The sequence below is a fragment of the Fonsecaea nubica genome (genome assembly GCF_001646965.1).
Source record: "Fonsecaea nubica strain CBS 269.64 chromosome Unknown Scaff113, whole genome shotgun sequence".
In the NCBI taxonomy this organism is placed as follows: Eukaryota; Fungi; Ascomycota; class Eurotiomycetes; order Chaetothyriales; family Herpotrichiellaceae; genus Fonsecaea; species Fonsecaea nubica.
The window spans coordinates 1-19,988 of NW_019173786.1; the positions used below are offsets into that span (position 1 = coordinate 1).

The 19,988-nt window shown below is 52.4% G+C and overlaps 5 protein-coding genes across 5 annotated transcripts; 3 read left to right on the forward strand and 2 right to left on the reverse strand.

The window, feature by feature from the left end:
• Nucleotides 1-2,306: 2,306 nt before the first annotated feature.
• AYO20_10487 (hypothetical protein) lies at nucleotides 2,307-3,864 on the reverse strand (the record flags this gene model as incomplete). Its single annotated transcript, XM_022648744.1, has 5 exons — nucleotides 2,307-2,545; nucleotides 2,601-2,945; nucleotides 3,030-3,284; nucleotides 3,340-3,484; nucleotides 3,535-3,864. The coding sequence occupies 5 exons, from the start codon at nucleotides 3,862-3,864 to the stop codon at nucleotides 2,307-2,309; spliced, it is 1,314 nt and encodes a 437-aa protein (XP_022495251.1).
• A 2,353-nt stretch (nucleotides 3,865-6,217) lies between these two features.
• On the reverse strand, nucleotides 6,218-7,842 carry AYO20_10488 (hypothetical protein; the record flags this gene model as incomplete). The annotated part of the gene is made up of 2 exons (XM_022648745.1): nucleotides 6,218-7,493; nucleotides 7,604-7,842. The coding sequence occupies 2 exons, from the start codon at nucleotides 7,840-7,842 to the stop codon at nucleotides 6,218-6,220; spliced, it is 1,515 nt and encodes a 504-aa protein (XP_022495252.1).
• Nucleotides 7,843-9,127: 1,285 nt separating this feature from the next.
• On the forward strand, nucleotides 9,128-11,106 carry AYO20_10489 (hypothetical protein; the record flags this gene model as incomplete). Its single annotated transcript, XM_022648746.1, has 8 exons — nucleotides 9,128-9,233; nucleotides 9,294-9,396; nucleotides 9,454-9,550; nucleotides 9,599-9,754; nucleotides 9,808-10,131; nucleotides 10,182-10,301; nucleotides 10,355-10,429; nucleotides 10,486-11,106. 8 exons carry the CDS (start codon nucleotides 9,128-9,130, stop codon nucleotides 11,104-11,106), a joined length of 1,602 nt encoding a protein of 533 aa, XP_022495253.1.
• Nucleotides 11,107-11,668: 562 nt separating this feature from the next.
• Nucleotides 11,669-13,494, forward strand: AYO20_10490 (hypothetical protein; the record flags this gene model as incomplete). The annotated part of the gene is made up of 5 exons (XM_022648747.1): nucleotides 11,669-12,130; nucleotides 12,179-12,529; nucleotides 12,590-12,959; nucleotides 13,015-13,114; nucleotides 13,212-13,494. 5 exons carry the CDS (start codon nucleotides 11,669-11,671, stop codon nucleotides 13,492-13,494), a joined length of 1,566 nt encoding a protein of 521 aa, XP_022495254.1.
• Nucleotides 13,495-14,771: 1,277 nt separating this feature from the next.
• On the forward strand, nucleotides 14,772-18,490 carry AYO20_10491 (hypothetical protein; the record flags this gene model as incomplete). Its single annotated transcript, XM_022648748.1, has 2 exons — nucleotides 14,772-18,204; nucleotides 18,258-18,490. 2 exons carry the CDS (start codon nucleotides 14,772-14,774, stop codon nucleotides 18,488-18,490), a joined length of 3,666 nt encoding a protein of 1,221 aa, XP_022495255.1.
• Nucleotides 18,491-19,988: the final 1,498 nt, after the last annotated feature.

Below are 19,988 nucleotides of genomic sequence, written 5' to 3' on the forward strand. Positions count from 1 at the left end.
AGTGGGTACGGGCTGTGTGGGGGGTGTGGAAGGGGGGATATGTGGCAGAGTGGTGCATGGGTGTTCAGCCGTGGCGCGTGGCGGGCGGTGGGGGGCGGGCGGGAGCAACACGGAGCAGGAGTGACTGGGGGGCCGGGTGGCGTGGGCGGGGGGGGGAGGGGAAGGAAAATGGGTTTTTTTCCCTTTTTTTTTTTTTTTTTTTGGTGGGGAAGTGATTCGAGGTTGGGAAGTAAGAGGTCGACGGAGTGCCCAGAAGCTCAAAGAGAGTCGGTAGGTAGCCAACAAATAAGTATCGTGTATCGTGTTATCGTGTTTCGCCTACTCGGTGCTGGATCCCAAAACCAAACCAATATTGGTTTCTGGAAACGTGGTAAACTTGTATACTTTTACACTTGTATACTGTCTGTAAGATGCTGGACAGCTAGACACTCTGGGGTAATTAAGAAAGGCGGACGGGCTTTTATTAAGCAACGACAAGCTTTTCTTCCCATCCCCGAAAAGTGGTGCAGAGGGTAGATGTCATGGCAGGTCATCAACCTTTTATAGCCTCAAGCCACGCTCCCACCCTGCCTGCTGTCGTGCGAGTAGTCGTAAGAGAAATACGAGCGGCACGAGCGAGCCAGAAGAGGAGATCCGGGGCACCAGGCCACACCAGACCACACCCACATATCCACTTCTAGGTGAGGATGGTAGGGATGCATGAATGCATGAACGGGCAAAGAGTGGGAAAAGAGAGGGGAAACGGGTGGTCTGGAACCCAACTCTTGTGGCCCGGGGAAAGGAAATACTCCAGTGACCAGTGAGTGACCTGGACGAGTTGCATTCCAGAATACGACGCTGGAAAGACACCCTCCACACCTCATTCAACCACCCTTCTTTCGACCCGCAATTGGAGGGCCACACCGCAGCAACAACTACCTGAGAACCAGAAGAGGTAGACCATGCAAACCATGCGCAGAGAGACTTCGTCAACTAATCAACTAATCAAGCAACTGATCATGTTGTACTACATACTTCTTACCACCAGTACAGTATTGCTCCGAGTTCACTCGAAAGGCTCATACAAGTAGTACATAGTAGTGGTTAACGGACTCCCCTGTATACTGTGAGTGAACACCACCTCCGTCATGACTTGGACTGGGAGTATGTAATCCAAGATTCAAGTCCCTACATCTGTACGGAGGTGAATTCCAGTCCAGACATATCTGTCCAGGGTTCCCTTCCCTTGCTGTACGAGGGAACTTGCAAGTAACCAAACAACCACCTTCATCATTTCATCACCTCATCAACGCATCATCCGCAAGCACCCAAAAGGGTCTTAAGAATATTTATTAGCACCAGGGACATGCACACAACTTAGTCATTACCCCCATTGCTGGGTCGAAGCCTCTTTTACCAGGACACATTTCCGAGTTTCCGCGCTCGCCTCTCTGCCTCCCCGTGCCCAAAGCGTCAAACCCACCTCATCCCATTGCCACGCGACTTAACTGGATATAATATAATAGTCCGAATACGAGCAGCCACCATGTCCCAGGTCCAAGGCTCCACTCGAAACGGCGAGATGGTATCTAGTTCTGAGAGCTAGAGCGAGTACCTGGCGTGTTTGGTAGTGGTAGATAATGACCTCTTTTCTCCCTCTGCGTTCTTGCAGTACCCAAGGTTAGTCGTGTTCATCTCTCCCGCTGTTTTGGTTGAGGCAACTCAGGTCAAAGTGACCCTCCATGGCGAACAATGGTTGACCAAGAGCTTCCACTGTCACTGTCGCCGCCAGAACCAGATTCGACTCGATAGACCAGTCGGCTCCATCAACATGTAGTTGTCCATGGTCCATGTGCTTGCCCATGCCCGCGCCACATGCCCGCTCCTCAAGGATTCAACCGACTCGATCACTCTGCAAGAGCCACAACAGAGGGATGTCGTTTCGAAGAAAGGTCTGGACACTGTCGCACTGCAGCAGATGAAGTGATGTTTGACCCGTGGGTGGCCCTGTTACTCGATCACCATGTGCTGCAGAAGTTACCCCAGAAATTCGGCCAGTTCCCCAGCTAAGAGAATTCGCGTTTGGTTTCGGTCCCTCCAGAAATGTTGTGCCCACGGTCGTCCTGACATTTCAATGCCTATGCAATCACTCGTCCAAGGTACATCTTCCAACAAGCATTTGAACCCTGGTTGGCAGCCTGATCCCCTTCTGGCAAGTTGACCGTCTCGGACAGCATCGCCGCCTCACGCTGGTATTGGCAACCGCCACTTTGCCAGGTTTGTCCTCGTTTTGCTCGTTTGACGCACACCCGGCTGCGAAAGGAATGTCAAATCATGCTTTCGTGTCGAGTTTGCTTCTGGATGTCCCGGGGATTCTGGACGGGGACCTCGTCCACTACACGGATGAACTCGTGGTAAAAGTGTACCATCTCCATGAGGCCTTTGATGGGCATCCTCTCATCCACCGTGTGCATCCGAGTCCCTCGGGGGTCATGGCTCGCTCGCCATGGAGACATACGGTATATCTGCGGCGAAAGGTCCCAGTAGTATCTAGTGTCAGTATTCCCTGCAATCCTTAGCATGTATCCACGAAGAAGGACTCTCTCGCCAATCCAACCTACCAGTCAACAGTTCAGGCGCAACAACCACGTCATCCCCAAACACGCCTTTGATGGTACCTGCAAGTAGTCTGAATCGGGCATCCTCTGCACATGAGACCGGCGACGACTCGAGCTCGTAATGTGCGGAAAGAGTGAGGTCACCACAATCGGCAGTGTTGTTACCTGGTCGTGTCACATTGTTGTTTTCACATTGAGCCTTTTCACCAAAAGCGTGAAGTTTGAAACCTCGTTCCTGCGCCCAAGGCGCCAGCAGATCAACGTAGTGGCTCTTCACAGCCTGGACCGAATCTTGGATTGCGATGCGATGATTGACGAGAACGCTGGCATTCTCTGGGAGCGAGTTTACTATACAATCGGTTAGCACTGCTATTCACAGCACATGTGCTGGACTCGACAGTGTCGCCGCCCAGCAAGCATTGAGCCACCTACCCTTGTCTCCGCCTTGAATCACGTCAACCGCTGTGGATGTTCTAATCATAGCACGTCTCTCGCGGTCGCTATCCATATATTCGAGGAGCCTTTCAGAGCTCTGCGCGCCGAGGATTGCTTCGCGCAGATCTTCGGGCATCTGTTTGGCATATAAAGCAGCTTGTCGAAGGTACGTCAAAGTCGGATTGTTTCGAACCAGCTGTGATTGAAATGGGTGGTCCTCAATCAAACGAATGATCTGGGCCAAAAACCCAACTGTCTCGAAGTCAGAACATTTCTCGCCCTCCGCAGCGAGTCAAGGGAGACAAACTAGCTGTATGGTCAGGCGGGGTAGAGGAGTGGCCTCCCGGAACATTGACAGTCACAGCGACATCGATATATCCCTTTTCGGCCGTGGCAGGTAGTGCGAAGTCCGTTCCGAAACGATTCTCAATACCCGCGATGCCCTCGTCGAACTGGCACGCGAGGTCAGCAGGGGTCCAGCACGGCGTTGAATCAAACACACAATCAATTCGATACCGTCCTTGCCATATCTCTCCAAGAGTGTCTCCGCGAGGCACCTAGCGCCATAACTCTGTTCGGCTCCACCCTCCTCGTCGAAGCCGACCGAGACGATCACCGTCCGGTCTGGTACGAAGTCACATGCGAGTAAGCAGTCGATGGCTGTCAACATTGCAATGAGATTCGATTTGTCGTCTTCGGAGCCTCGCCCCCAGATATACTCTCCATCGTAATGGCCAGAATAAGGTGGATAGGTCCATTCCTCAGAAGTTGATTCGCCTGCGGGGACGACCTGAGCAGTGTCAAATGAATGGTAATTTTCGAGCAGTGCCATGTACAACACCCACGTCTGAATGAGCCATGAACAGGAGGGGCTTCATAGCACTGTTTGAACCAGCCCATGTAAATAAGAGGCCATGTTGATTAATGGTTTCCAATGTCAGTTCTTCATATCTGGCGCAGACAATTAGGATATGAAGCCCCGCGACCAGAACAACATGCTCACACTCTTGGGAATGCCTCCTTCAGATAATTCGAAAACTGGAAGAAAATCTCCCACCGAGGATCTTCTCCAACGTGACCCATACCATCATAAGTCACCGTTGGAATTCTGACTGACTCGGCTAGGCGTCTTGCCACAGCGTTTTGAAAACTTTGTGTGCGGAAGAGTTGCTGGACATTCTTGTGAGTGATATCCTGCCGTCTCTGAGGATGCATGACAGGAGGCTGGTGAAGAAATCTTTTTAAGACCATCTTGGGAGGAAGCCTGACTCCGAGAAGATCCAAAGGGCAACGAAGGCTACTGGAAGTTCCTGGGTAGTATCAAGATCACAACGAGTGTCAGGCGTCGAGCTTTTATTGGAAAGGCGGGGGCTTTCTGGTGACGGTGATAAAACACAAACGAAGGAGTCGTGTTCAGGAAAGTCGCCGTCCTCTAGTCGCTGTGCGGGTTGTTGTTGCGAAGGAATAATTGGGAACTCGTTGACTGATATGTCCGCTTTGCCTCTCTGCGTCCCACCTCCCCCAAGCTCACGCAATAATAGACAAAATCTCGGACTCGGCGTCAGGATGGCAAACTGTGGAGTATCGATAACGACTGAACAAGGCCGGGTTTTGGGGGGGGGGGGGGGGGGGGCAATTCGAGAACCATACCATACTAGGGAAATGTAGCACAGACAAGACCCAGCGTCGACCGACAACCTGTTTGAGAATCTGACTTCGTCCGAGCCTCGAGCCTCTCTCTCATCAGATGCCCAATTCAGCAGGTGACCGGCGTGGTAGCAAACACTCGCTGTAGGCAATCCACCTCGTGTAGGGCCTTGGTGGACGACATTTCTCTACCGAACGCCTGTTTGGGGTCTAGTGTCGCATATTTTCCTTCTCCTATGATTGGTGCAATATCTCAGCATCTGGACGGTATATAAATTATGTTATGGAAATAGGCGTTGATAGGAGCCGCAGAGATGGATCTCGCCCCAGATATCAAGACCTTTCTTTGCTCGGTCTAACACTGTGTTTTCGGCCTCAGACTCCCCAAAAGATGTGCCTGTTTCTTTGATTTCAGGCGAAGATGAGGGTTCAGATATTGGAAGGATGCGCCTTGCAGGGCTCAACAAGGCACGGACTCCGCAAGTACTTTTGAATAGGGTAACCCGGGCACCACTTGGCCGTGCGATGGATCCTCCCGCAAGCTTACAGGGCAATATCAGCCTAACGAAAGCAAAGCCCACACCCGATGCGAGGGAGTCGGGACCAAGGCAGCGTAAGAGGTGGTGGTCCAACTTGACTCGTCTATCGCTTTCGTGCACTCTGTCACACTTGCTACTCACGATCTTGGTGTCGCGCCTCAGATTTGCGAAACGGGAGATACCTAGGGACCAGCCTCGAATTCCATATTGCGGTCCTGATACAGGCCAGGCCCACGGCTGACAAATAGTGTCAATTGTCGCATGCGAGGGAGAAAGAACCGTTCTCGTCAATCCCATGCTCGTCTCAATCGCATTATTGAACGGGTTCTGGTGCTCGAGCGGAAGTATATCTCGTCCGATACAGGAATCAGTCCGGTGCGAGTAGGTTGATCATGGGTTTGCCTGGGTGGTGTCGTCCAGAGAATGTACGTTATCATACGCCCCAGATACCAGTCACCCAGTCCCTGCGTTCTCATGAAGATGTTGGAAACGACAACGTGCCGGAACATGGGCTGCTGGGGACGACCAGGGAGCTCGCTACAGTGTCGGCAGATGTAAAAGCCACAGAGAGACTCTTCAATGCGGATATGGTCCGACCGGCCGTGGGCCTAAGGTATGGTTCTCGAGTTTGCTACCAACTTTGTCAATCCTTGGAGAGCAGGTGGATGGAGTCAACTCACTAACCGAAATAAGATGAAGTTGCATCTGCGGTCACAATGCATAGTCCATGTTGTGGATATGGCTTGCGACGTACATGCCACCAAACTTGCAGAGCAACTGATGCTCTTCATAAGCACCCTTGACTTCTCGACACGTTTCAAATTGTTGCACCTTGACGTGTCACCCTCCAGCACCATCCTGCAGGAGTCGAAAATCACGAATTGGGCTGAGGGTCAAACCCCTGATGCATAGTTGAGTGGTCGGCAGAGCAGAACGAGAGGCGATCGAGGCCACCAGGGCCACATCGTCTGCGTCATCGACAAAATCACAACATCATCCTCAAACAGCAACAATTTTCTTTCCACTTGCCTCGTAATGGCGCGCCAACTCGGTCCAAGTGGTTTCCTTGTTGGACCACAGATCTTGCAAAAAGCGCAGGATGCCCAGATAGTACTTGAAGCCCATATCTTGAGCGATGTCTGTGTACATTTTTGCTACAAATGCCTGGCGCTCCAGATCATCGGAGCATTCGGTGCCGGCAATGAACACAGGCCACGGGAGATTTTGCAGGCATGACGGTGTGTCTTCAAGTTGATGCAACCTTTCAAACAAAACCATTGTGGAGGCGCTGACCTCGAGCGGTTCCACCTGGCAAAGGAAAAGAACTCTGTAAGTGTAAAGAAGGGCAGCATGGTGGTATATGTCGACGATGCGCACAAAGTCCCGCCGTCTGGCGTCTCGTGGCAGTTCGAGGAGACCGGCAGCCATCAAAGTCGACCCTCGGGCCTGCTCGAACCCCGCTCGTGCATCGGTAGAGGTTATTGGGAGGTCAGCAGGGTTGAAGTTTCCAGAAGACTCCTTCTCATGTCGTTCTCGTGACCATACTGTCACCTTGTGTAGGAGGGACAGGAATTCGGAAAAGATCAGGTTGGAATGATCGGGCGCTGGAAGGATCACTTCTACAGTGCTCAAGGGTCCGAAAATGGTGGTGCAGGCCAAGATATCGTATATGGAAAGCTGGTTCCGGAGAAAGTGGAACAGAGCGTTGTTCTCCCGGTTCGTTGTTGCGAGCGCGTTCACCAACGTCCTGGCAGCTTGACGGTGCGAGTCAGCTGCGGCCGCGCCGGTCTCCGTCTCTGTCATTTCATAGTTAGCCAGAGTGAGCATTGAGGCCAGCATCCACACTGCAGTATCCGGGTCTATCTGGCTGCCCAGGTCAAAGCCTGCGGCCAACTGGCCGGTCACCTGCTGAATCTGTTTTGATATCAAGGTGACTGCTGCATCACGGGCACGAGCGGGAAAGCTCAATTCCTTGCCCGTGGTAACAGCGAGATGCTGGGCAGAGATGGCTAGGATGGCGAGGAGAAGCACGGGTTGCTGGTCAGCCAAGGGGAGGACCAGCCGGCGGTATTCGTTCCTTTCCGAGTCTATCCACACCATCAAGCCTGCAATCTGTTTGTCATAATGCTCCAGTAGTCGCGATCTGGTGGCCGGGTCTGGAAAGCCGGGAAAAGTGGTTGCTAGAGGCTCCACGATCAGGGCAGGGCGAACATTGATGTTTTGTTCGGGGGATTTGGTGGACTTGGGAGAGGTCGAGTCCTTGAGTGCCGCGCTGCTGGGTTTAGGAGGCGGTTTGTCAACGTGTGGCGTGGTTCGCCCTTTGAGGTGTCCACGAACGGCTATACCATTGGCCCATCTCAATCGAGGGCCGTAACCAGGGCAGACCAATCCTTTCTTCGAGCATTTGATGCATTTGGGGAGTGATCTGTCGCAGCGAATTCGTCTTCTGACACAGGTTGGACAATCTTTGCAACAGTCAGCCTCCTGATGGGCAACTTCCACTTTCTCCTCCGACTCAAGGACAGAGGAGGTTGCAAGGATGCACCTTGTGGCCCGGTGGTGGGCGGGCTCGAACTTGAAGCCTGACTTGCAGCCCTCACATCGTCGCTGGGAAGGGTATTCATGGCGAGCTCTCGGCAGTGATCAGGGCTTGTGAACCACGTTGCGGCTCATTCTGGACTATCAGATGGGTTGGATGGAACCAGCAGTAGGTCTCATGGTGTCACCGGATACAATATGCTTTCGGCAAAAAGGGACCCAGACTGAATGAAGGAGGTTGAACTCGAGGTGTGTGCAATGAGCTTATCGGTTGCGGCTGAACATGTGCCATTTGGGGGGGGGGGAAGAGTGGGCAGCCGACATGCGCAGCACGTGACACGGGCCAACAGGTCAATGAGTCCGCAGTCAATCCAGTCGTGCCGGTCTCACAGGGCACGATTCAAAACACCCCCGCAGTTCCATCAACAAAAGTTCCATCATGAGATATTGTCATTGATTCGGTATCGAGTACGCAGTTATTTCAATCTGGTCCAACACCGGTCAGTGCGCGTGCACAAACACATTCACCAAAGCCCCCCCATATTACGGACGAATCCCTTATGTTCTGGAGACAATAAGCATACTCGGTACTGGGAGGAAGTAATCTGATGATACCCACCGAGATCTGGGGAAGGGTGGCTACAGATCCGTCTTTCCGTCTTGCTTGTCTTCTAGAGAATTCTTGTTCGTTAGCACTTCATGGTATTGTATCGCAGCTGACGCTGATCACCTCTGCAACTAGGAGCCACGCGGAAACCGGAAAGCAATAAAGGCTAACACTTCATCGGGATATTGACGAGAGAAATGCCCTGGCACGCCTGGTCCCCCCGGTTGTTCCCGTTCGTCTAAATTCCACCTTGATCACCGCGCCGACCTTGATTTGTCCAGCTCCTCATTGATGGGGCTGAAAGGAGCTGGCCGTTGCAAACCAACCTCTTTAGGCACCCCGGGGGCCCTTCCATCTGCACCCAGCAGAATCTGTCGAACCTCATCAAGAGCTTTCTCCATACCCCAAAGTTATCATGTTCATTCCACAGCAGTCCGGTTCCCTCTTATCTCATGATATCCCTACACCATCGGGTGCTCGGCAGAAAGATAACAATTTTGGACAAGTCCACCCAGCTAGGCTCTCTTTGGTGAAAAAAACGAGACCGCAGTAGAGTGAAAGGGGAAGAGACGAGTTCCCACGTGTACGCGGTTCTTTTAAACTTCAGCCATTTGACGCTCTGGATCTCTTCGATTGATATTTATCTCTACGCGAAAGAGACGGTACATTGTGCTCAACCCCATGAGTACATTCATACCCTTCCGCCTGCTTCCTCACACTCAGCTGTCCGCTCGAAGGACCCTGACCATTGTTGTCGCTTCGATATGGACGTGATCAAAGATGATACAGTGGGCCTGAGTAGCGATGAGAGTCAACTCCTCAGCCTGGGCCACAAGCCAGAGCTGAAGCGAACATACAATTTCTGGAGCTGTAAGCGTGACCAAAAAAATGCCAGCCGGTGATTTTCAAGGCTAATAAGTGCTGGGGCAGTGATGGCATACCAGACCACCATTCTATGCTCATGGAGTTGCAATATTGTCATGTTCTACTACATATTTACGCTCGGGGGGCCGGTGTGTCTGGTCTGGGGAACGTGAGTCAGGTCTCCAAGAGTCTGTGGAGGAACATCTTTAATGGATGCAAATCCTAGTGTCGTAGTCACGATTGGGCAACTCCTTGTCATGGCTTCACTGGCTGAATACTGCTCGATCTGGCCTACTGCAGGAGGCCAGCAGTTCTATACACAGGTATGTGCCCTATCAGCTGAGATGGACAATTGTTGACTGACCTTCTAGGTTGTCGCCCCCGAGAGCTCACGGCGCTTCCTCTCGTATCTTGTCGGCTGGTGTGTTCTGGTGGGAGAAATTTCGACAGCTAGCTCCTGCGCGTTGAACAGCGCAGAAATTGTGGCGGCTCTCGTTGAGATCATCCATCCAAACGTTGACTGGAAGGTAGGAGTTGTCAGGCTGTCCAACCACTGTTGCACCCACTAAATCATTCACAGCCTTACATGACCTGGCTTATCTATACAGGCTTTCTTGTTGCTCCTGCGCTGTCGAATCTGCTCCCAAAGTATCTTCCAGCCTTGCAACTATTTGGTGCATTCTTCAACATCTCGAATGCGCTCATCTGGACAATCGTTTTCCTGGTCTTAGCCGACAAGAACAGCTCAAAATTTGTATTCACCGAGTTTCTCAACACGTCAGGCTGGACGTCAAAGGGCTGGGTCTTCATTCTGAGCATGTATGTTCCCATCTACGGCCTCTATGGCAGCGATGGTGTAATGCACTTGGTCGAGGAAATGAAGAACGCCTCACGCGACGCTCCTGTAAGTGATTGCCCCAGCGCTTTGGCTTCGCATTACTAACCACAGCATAGCGAGTCATGGTGTGGTCCATGGTGTGGGCTGGCGTAACTGCCTGGCTCTCAGCCATCGTTATGTGCTATACAGTAGGCCCCAACTGGGAAGATTACCTTCAAGCCACCTCCTCCTACGTGGTACGGCCCAACAAGACGCATGCCGTTGTACCAACCGGCTAACGAGTCTTCAGGAATGGTTCATAGAGGTGCTGGACTCGACGTATGGAGGGGGAATATGGGTTGCCATCATGATGATGGGCCTGAACGTATGTGATTTGCTCGAGGACGGTTTGCTGGTAACGAGACAGCTGACGGTGAACAGTATTTGATCATTGTCAACATGAACACCGCCGGTTCACGTCTTGCATGGTCGATGGCTCGTGACAGAGCTTTCCCCTATTCCGACTATTTTGCCCAGGTCAACAAGCGATTCCAGATGCCCCTCCGAGCCATGATGGGTTTTATCGTTTTGAACCTCCTCACAGGTCTCCTTGTGCTGGGCAGTTCGCTAGCCTTCTACGCGATAATTTCGGGAGGCGGCGTTGCTTTGCAGGTCTCCTACTGCATCCCGATCCTTTGCGTGGTTCTGCGAGGCCGTCAACACTTGCCACCGCGACCGCACTTCGATCTCGGTCGATGGGGTTACGCTGTCAATATCGCGGGATTGCTATGGAGTATCATCGTGGTTCTTTTCTATGTCTTTCCCCAGTATGTTCCTGTCGTGGGTGAGATAGCGAACATGAATTGGGCAATTGTCATCCTTGCTGGGGTCGTCGTCTTTGGTGGAGTGTACTGGTTCTGGAAAGGCCGACACGAATACTTGATATTCAGCAACTCCATCCTCGACGACAACGTTGTTATTCACGGAGAGGCTGTCGTCACTGGCCGGGATGCTGCCGCCACTTTTGGACAATCTCAGCCCGAAAAGAGACTCGATCTCTAGGGAATTTGTGTATATTGGGAAAAGAGCAGGTTTTGGACAAGCGTGCACATTATCAATTTTGAGCGAAGGGGGTTGTCTGGAGTTTCGGCCTCGATTTATTCCGATGGCACTGATGATTTTTAATGGGATACAAAGTTGGATGACTGGTACTCACGAGGATCGAGGACATGGCATATTGTCGGTATAAAAAGCTCGTAAATATGGAGACTTTGAAGGGGAGAATGCCTTCTACCTAGCAGCGGCCCCAATCGTGGGCATACAAGCAGGCCAAAACATGTTTTACTACTTAATACGAGTATGCCTGTGGTGCCGGGGCTAGGGATAATTTCGTTCAATGCCTCGGTGCTACGCGGGGAACGCGATCCCTTCACGATCGCGTTTTGCTTAAAGAACGGAGCCTAGTGGCTTTGACTGCCCCCCTGCCCCCTATTCTGCCCTACGATTTAGTCGCCAAATAGGTTTGCGCTCTACGAAACGTTGGTCAGGCATGAGGGGCTCACAACTGCTTCGTGCTGTTAGTTGATCTCTTCCCACCATCCATCCAGCCGTCAAGGTCGTCGAAATGACTCGAATCAGCGAATGGCGCGGGCTCCCCGTCTCCCTTAATGAACTGTGCCTGGCAACCACCCTTCGCTGCGGGCAGTCCTTTCGCTGGCGACAATGCGACGACCAGACCTGGGCCTGTACACTTCGTGGTCGCATTGTCCAACTTTCCCAACCCGACAAATTGCACATCCAGTATCGCTCGATATGGCCCGCATCTGCGACCGCTACACCGTCCTTTGAGGCGCCTCTGACGCCACCCTCGTCCGTCCCACCGACCACCGTCTCAGACGAGGACTGCAACAGTGCCGCAACTGAGGGCGATGACGATACGAGATGCCTGATCCAGCACTACCTCAACCTGGAGCCGAATCTCGAAGCCCTTTACGCCCAATGGTCTGCGTCAGACGCCAACTTTCGCAAGAAGGCGCCCAAATTTACGGGGGTGAGGATACTGCGGCAGGATGCATGGGAGGCCTTGGTAGGTTTCATATGCAGCAGCAACAACAATATCATACGGATATCGCAGATGGTGGACAAGCTGTGCACCCACTACGGAACCTACATTGGCACGCTGGAGGGTCGACCATACCACGACTTCCCAGCGCCAAAATCGTTGACGGGCAAGAACGTCGAGAGCCACTTGAGGGAGCTGGGGTTCGGCTACCGTGCAAAATACATATATCAGACCGCGAAAATGATCGCCGAGGATCGAGAATCCGGCTGGCTCGACACTCTTCGCAACCCCGAGTCTCCTGCATACCGCACCACCAAGCCGTTCCCTGCCGGCGAAATGAAACCTGAAGGTCGTGACGGCTATCGTGCCGCACATGAGAAACTCCTCGAGTTACAAGGCGTGGGCCCTAAAGTGGCCGATTGTGTTTGTCTGATGGGGTTGGGTTGGGGGGAGGCGGTGCCGGTAGACACACACGTGTGGCAGATTGCGCAGAGAGACTACAAGTTGGGAAAGGGGAGGAATAGTAGTATGACCAAGGGGACATACGATGCGGTGGCGAACCATTTTCGGAAGATATGGGGTAAGGAAGCAGGGTGGGCGCATAGCGTGTTGTTCACGGCAGACTTGAGGACGTTTGCTGAGAAACTCACAACCAAGGTGGAAGTCAAAGTCGAGAAAGGGGAAGGAGAGGAAGGGGAAAAGGGAAGTGAAGGGCAGTCGAAGGTTGTAAGGAAAAGGACTGCACAACGAGTATCCCTTAAGCGGGGGCCTGAGCAAGACGGGTTCAAGACCGAAATGAAGGTTGAAGAAGAGGTAACGACAACTTTAAGTGAAAGGGTCAAGCGGCGACGACGTAGATAATGATGAAACTTCGACCCGTGTTCACCAGTATTATCACTAAGATCCAGGGTGTCGAGATGTCGAAACACGGGTGTTGATCACGGACTACCCAATGGGGACCGTGACCAAGGATGTTTCAGTGGCACGTGTGAACGTGAGCGCGTGTGCGTGAGTGTAAGCGTGAGCGTGTCTCTCCTGTCCCGGTACTCGGAACCTCTTGTGTAGATGTACGAGGATGTACACACCACCGTATTTGTGCAGGTAGAAAGCACCAGCGCAAGATGGCTCGGCGCTCGGAATACTCATCCAAGTCCGACGGCTTCGAAGCATGGGGTTCCCTGGCTGATGACGACTTGTGTTCCAACAACCGAAGTGTACAGTCCCTGATTTTTGCTACACTCTGGTTCTTCTCGCACATTGTCCGTTTCGATCGTTTGATGCTATCGATTGATCGCGCACGAGAGGAGATGGAAACGTTGCTCAATGTCACTCTGCACGGAGGACGGAATCAAGCTGAAGCACAGGTCAAATCAAATCGTGGCTTATGAGGAGATCCACGGGTCCTCTCTCTCTCCCCTCTGTGACCGGCTCCTTCAGGGAAATTGCGCTCGCCGCAGCGTCAGATTTTGAGTTGTGGCAGAGGACCGGGTCAGAGCTGGACATCTTGGGATGTCTAGGATGTCTGAAAAGGTGTTGGATCTCTCGTACACGGACACGACTACAGTCATCTCTGGTGATTTCATTCGAGAAGAGTAGAAGATTCTGTGGCCGTTCCGTTGTCCAGTCGATCGGAGAAGATGTGCTGTTGATGTGCATTTCTCGACAGTAATTGGTGGCAGCAATTTGTGGCCCAGATTGAGGCTGCGGAGATGGATGGAGGGGCTTAGAGAGGCCTGGAGCAGCTTATAGGTGGCTTCGGCGGGCTACAGGCATTCCATGGGGCCTGACTGGATGACGGGGTGACGCCGGGCATTTGGACATCCGACTCTGCAGCAACCGCGAGTGCCCCAAAAGCTTCTTGCAGGATTGTTCCTGGGCTCCGTGGGCCTATCGTGGCAGCTTGACCACTCTTAGACCTTCTCTTGCTTAGGAGCTTCTGACACTGTTCCCCTTCTAGTCGCACTTGTGCAGGTGGTACAAAGCCCACGCCGACAGCTCCACTACTCACTTGGCCTTGTTTTCCTGCCCCAGAACTTTCCCAGGGCTGGCCTCGAGCGAGTCTGTGGCTTGCTCTCCTCACAATCCTCAATCGCCCTACACATCGCCAATTGTTCACTTTTTCCGCTACGGACAATCTCCTTTCGTCACTGGCAGCTTCTTTTCCAAGGATCTTCATCTTGACCTTCCCGTTCCCTGCACAACCTCGCAAACCAACATATCCTCAAGCTCACGACTGTCACTCCTTCCTGTCCGTCGTCCTTTTTTTTTCCGTCATACCCCCTCTCTACCGCTTGACCCAGAATACCATCCCATAGGGTTTGGATTTGGATTTGGGTTTCGGTTGACAAGAAAACATCAACAAACCCTCTGTCCTCCTCTTAATTCAAGTGCTCCACTACTACCAGAACACCACTCCGTTTCAATCCATCCCTGCTCCTTCGCAGTCCTTGCCTACGCGTATTCGTCTCCTGTCATCAGTTTAAATCCATCGCGCTCGACCGCACTCGACCACGCCCAACTCCGAGTTACCAGTTTTAGAAGCTCTCTGTCACCGAGCCTCTGGTCCGCGTCGTTACCGACTGAGCATGCCTCTACGAATATCGCCGTTGTAGCTCCTCCCTCCTCCGTCTCGTCGCTACGGCGCAGGCACAGATCACACGAAACCATGCATCTGCTGTCACGGTTCGGCTCCAAGGTGTCGACCGCTTTATTGCTACTGGCCACACACGCGGTTTCACAGACAGTACCTTCACCTAATCTCGACATCAAGTCCCTCGGGCAGGTCACCCTCGCAGGCGACTTCGACGCAATTTCTGTTTACACGTCAATTGGGCAACGAGAAGGATTGAGTGGCAATGGCACACAGTCAATATTGTCCCGGTTACCAAACGGAGCGTTCGACATTCTGTCCTCTACCGATGCAAGCATCGAAGCCCTCTGTCCGTTGGTGGTTAATAACACACTCATGGGGATCGTGGTCGGAGGCAATTTCACCAGTGTTGGAGGAGTCGCAGCGCGATCTCTAGCATGGATGAATGCAACATCTCTGGAAATCCAGGCAATTGGTGGGGTGCAAGGAACAGTATCGGCTCTCTATTGTGATCAGGACAATGGAATTCTCTACGTTGGTGGTGCCTTTGACGCGGGCAATTCAACAAATGCAATTGGATGGGCAGCGGGCGGCTGGTCGAGTCTACCCTTCGCCGGTTTCGATGGCCCAGTCAGCTCCATCACCAAAGCCCCCGACGGCCACATCATCTTTGGGGGTTCTTTTACTGGTCTGGGCAATATATCGTCGAGTTCCCTGAACAATCCCGAGATCCAGGTGATCAACCTCTCGACCGCCAATCTCACTTCCCGGGGCAACACGAGTACCGCGGGCTTAGGAGATCCAAAGAACATTGTTTGTCCATCGAATGGCACCGATGCTTCGTCCAACTTTTTACTGGCCGACAACACTGCTGGTAGTTGGCGAGCCGATCTGGCTTTCGGTTTCGAGCCTACTAAGCTCCGACTGTGGCAGACAAGTCAAAGTGGAAAAGGTACAAAGACATGGCGCTTTACGGCGCACCCGCTCAATGGCATCCTCAACTTCACCACTACCGACCCTACCACTGGAGATCTGATTTCGTGCTCGGCAGCATGCCCACTCGCAGAGTACAACGCGTCACAGCCGTATCAAGACTTTTTCTTCGTTAATCTGGTGGGGATGAACAGCTTCACCATTGACATTTCGGCCTGGTACGGCAGTGGAGGTGGCCTCGGGGGGATTGAACTGTTTCAGAACGACATCTTCTCTTACGCCATTGAGGCCTTTAACGAGCCCACCTGCGAAACCACCAGTATCCGATCCGACGCCACTGCTACTGGGCCTTGGTATACGACTCCGTCGAGAGAAAGTGTGTCGGACTATCTCACTGTCGTGGTGGGTCCCACAACCGTTGACAGCACACTGATAGTTTTCGAACCCAATGTGCCGCAGAGCGGAAACTACTCCATCATTGTCTATACCCCTGGCTGTCTGCAGGATAGCTCGTGCTCAGCACGCGCCATTGTTAACGTCACTGGCAGCCTGACGCAGGACGGAAAACAATCTTTCGGCACCACGATCTTTCAAACCAACGATTTTGACAAGTACGACATCGTGTATCAAGGACATGTGGATGCCAGCACCTCATCTTTTCGGCCTGCGGTGACTCTCAGGCCATCCGGACAGCAGGATGCACAATTGGTTGTCGCGTCTCGAGTCAAGTTCGGCTTCACGTCGACAACCGGAGGTCTCAATGGTTTGTTCGACTATGATCCTGACAACCAAACCGTTAACTATGCCACCGCCGACTTCTCCAAGTCTGCCATCAACAACGCCGGCACCACGCTAAAACCCAACGCAAATGTTCTGGCACTGGCAACGCGCGATGACACCATTTACGCGGCGGGTCGATTCTCCGACGACGTCTTCGAGAATATCATGGCTTTCCGCAATAACAATGCGTCCTCTTTGCCTGATGGAGGCCTCAATGACGCGGTGAACGACCTTTACAGCTTGGACGACTTTTTATACGTGGGAGGCAATTTCACCAACACTGCCCAGGCCAATGTGGATGGATTAAGCAACGTTGCTGCCTATCAGTATTCCAAAAACGCTTGGGTGCCACTGGGTGCTGGACTGGACGGGCCGGTGGAAGCGGTTGAACCGATGCAGCTTAACATCTCCCAGAGCGGGGGCCCAGAAACTGTGATCGCTTTCAGCGGCGCTTTCACGCGGATCCTCGCGTCTGGCTCCACAGCCGTGTCTCGGGTGGACGGATTGGCAATCTGGGTTCCATCACAGAAGGGCTGGCTGGCGAACCTCGACGTACCGAAGGAAGCCTTAGTTGGTCGACTGTACGCCGCGACATTTCTACCGAACAACACTTGGCTCGGGGCTGGGACAATAAACTCACTCGGACTAGCTATTAGTGGTGCTGCTGGCCTTCAGTCTGAGTCTGGTGGTCAAGTCGCGCTTTCGCGACTACCCATCAACATCACCCCCAGTGACGTTCAGTCTGCTACCAGAAAACGAGCTGTCCAAGCCACGCAGAATGTGACTGGTGTCAACACAGGGCTCTATTACACCGCTCATGGACAGAATGTGACCGTCCTGGGAGGACACTTTACAGCAACTGCGAGCGGTGGATCCACCATCGAGAATCTCATGTTCATGAACGGGTCCAACAACGACCAAGTGACGGGTCCCCCGACCGGTCTCGATGCCAGTTCCACCGTGCTGGCTCTGGCCCTTTCAGACAATATCCTCTTTGCTGGTGGTACCATTTCCGGACGTGTTGAGAATACAGACATCAATGGTCTGGTTTTGTACGATATGAGCACCGCGGCATACCGAGCAATCCAACCAGCATCATTACAAGGGAACAACGTGACGGTTAACGCGATAGCTCCACAGTCAGGTTCAACAGCCGTGTATGTTGGTGGATCGTTTGACCGGACATCTCAAGAGCTATCTTGTCCCGTGGTTTGCATGTACGACACGGCGACGAGTCAATGGAATACGGTTGGGACTGAATTGGGAGGCACCGTTTCGTCTCTTTTCTGGATGACTAAATCGAATCTTCTGGCAGCAGGTGATCTGAGGGTACAAGGCAATCAGACGTCACTGGCGACCTACAGCACTGACAGTCAGACGTGGTCTGTTTATCCAGTCGCCGGTATTCCTGGACCAGTAACGGCATTCTGCCCTGCCACCACGGATGCGGATCACATGTGGGTTGCAGGTACAGCGACCAACGGCTCGACCTTTTTGGTCGAGATTGATGGAGACAACGTGAGACCAGTCGTTGATGCTTTTGATGACGGCACTACAATCCGCGGTCTGCAAATCATGCCCTTGACCCGAGACCATGGGTCGACCGCATTCCTGGACAACGACTATGCCTTGCTGGTTACGGGTCAACTGAACATCAATGGCTTCGGAACTGCCGCAGCAGCATTGTTCAATGGCACGCACATGGAGCCTTTGATATTAGCTTCTACAGCGGACGGAAGTCCTGGCAGCATAAGTCAGGTCTTCTCGTCGCAGACCAATGTTCTCCGATCGAGTGGTGAGTAAACTTTTCCCTGGTGAAAACGATTTTGACTGACCCTTTGACAACAGAAGGAGGCCACTCCCTTGGCATCGTGATTCTCGTCGCCCTCTGTGCCGCATTAGGCACCATCTTTCTGATAATTTTAATCGGCATCATCCTCAACTACATCCAACGAAAGCGGGCTGGGTACAAGAGCGTGCCCAGTGTCCCGTACACGGACAAACATTCCAACATCCACCGGGTGCCTCCAGAAGCCCTGCTGGGCAATCTCGGAACGAAGACTGGAGTACCTGCGGTGTGAAGAGTGGAAACGTGATGACAAAGGAGATGATGATGCCACGATACCCATGAAATTTCTTTTCTTATTGACGACTGCTGATTTCAGCCCGGCGTTATTTCTTCACCCAGAAGTTCTGAGCGAATTACCTGGGTCCAGTCTCCCCAAAAGCACGGTATTTTTGTTGATAGAAGGGTGGACAACTGGACTATTCCGCACTAATGTCATGTTGTGGGCGACTGTACGTTTGTTTCGGGTCATTTTTCAGAGCGAGCGACATGGGGACACATAGTGCATGGCGCTTTTGGCGTATGTTTCTCGGGCCGGGAGATGACTATTGATATCCAATATTTGGTGTCAGCTGGGTTCTGCTTTGAGCTTAGAGCTGGATGGGTGACAGAAGACATAGAAGAGCGTGGAGGGTGAGAGCATGAGCTTTCCGAGCTATTGTCTCTGGGCGATGCTGTAATGTAATTGAGTGACAACCAATCCAACATGCATTGTCCTACAAGTTTTGCTCCAAGTTTATGCTGTGGATGTTATCGTCGGGGATGTTTCCGGTGTTTTTCAAGTCGGCCTCGTACTTGGTATGTACCTCGTCGTATGTACTGCAGAGATACTCGTGGATCACAAATTGTTAGTCCATCGACCCCCGCCTCTGAGTCGGTTCTGCCATTAGCTGTGTTGGGCTAGTTGGTACGAGCAAGGCTGGCCGATTGGGGATCGGGGACACCAGAGGCTTCCCGAAGGGGGGGAGGTCTTGTATATTTACTCCTCGTAACCACGTGTATGAGTATCGAGTATAAAACCCGCGGGGGACGAGTACATAGGTACGAGGTAGATACCTAGTATCTTAGTTAGTCTTGCGAGTTACTCGTGATATCTCGAAAGTACATGTATTTCTTCCATGACTACAACCTACCACACCACCACCACCACTACCGCTAATAGATATAATGAGGCGCTATTACACCTCGACAAGATAGGTGTTTGGATGTATGTATGTATGTATGTATGTATGTATGTATGTATGTATGTATGTATGCATGCATGGTTAAAGAGCAGAGGGAGAGGTCGGATTCTGCCCGTGAAACGCACCGACGAGATAATCACTGTAAGAAAGGAGAGAGGAGAGGGAGGATAGGATGGGACGGGACAGGACGGGGTTTGGGGACCGGCACTGGTGCTGGCGGCGGTAAGCGAGCGATGGACGAGGTAACTCAGTAGGGATGTATACAGCATGATATGTAATATGACATGGTGATGTGTGATATGTGATATCGATGGCTTCAATAGGTAGGTACATAGCGTCTGTACATATGTAGATAGACAAGTGATCTATTTCCAATACTTTCATCACTAATCCCTAATCCCAGTACCTCCACAATCCACCTCCTACTGCAATTCGATCCTGGTCCTGGCCCTTGTCCTGGTGGTGATCCTGATCCTTTTTCTCCTCGCAGGGCACGCTCACACCCACGCTCACGCAGATGTACGTGTAGCGAGTACCTACCGTGGAACA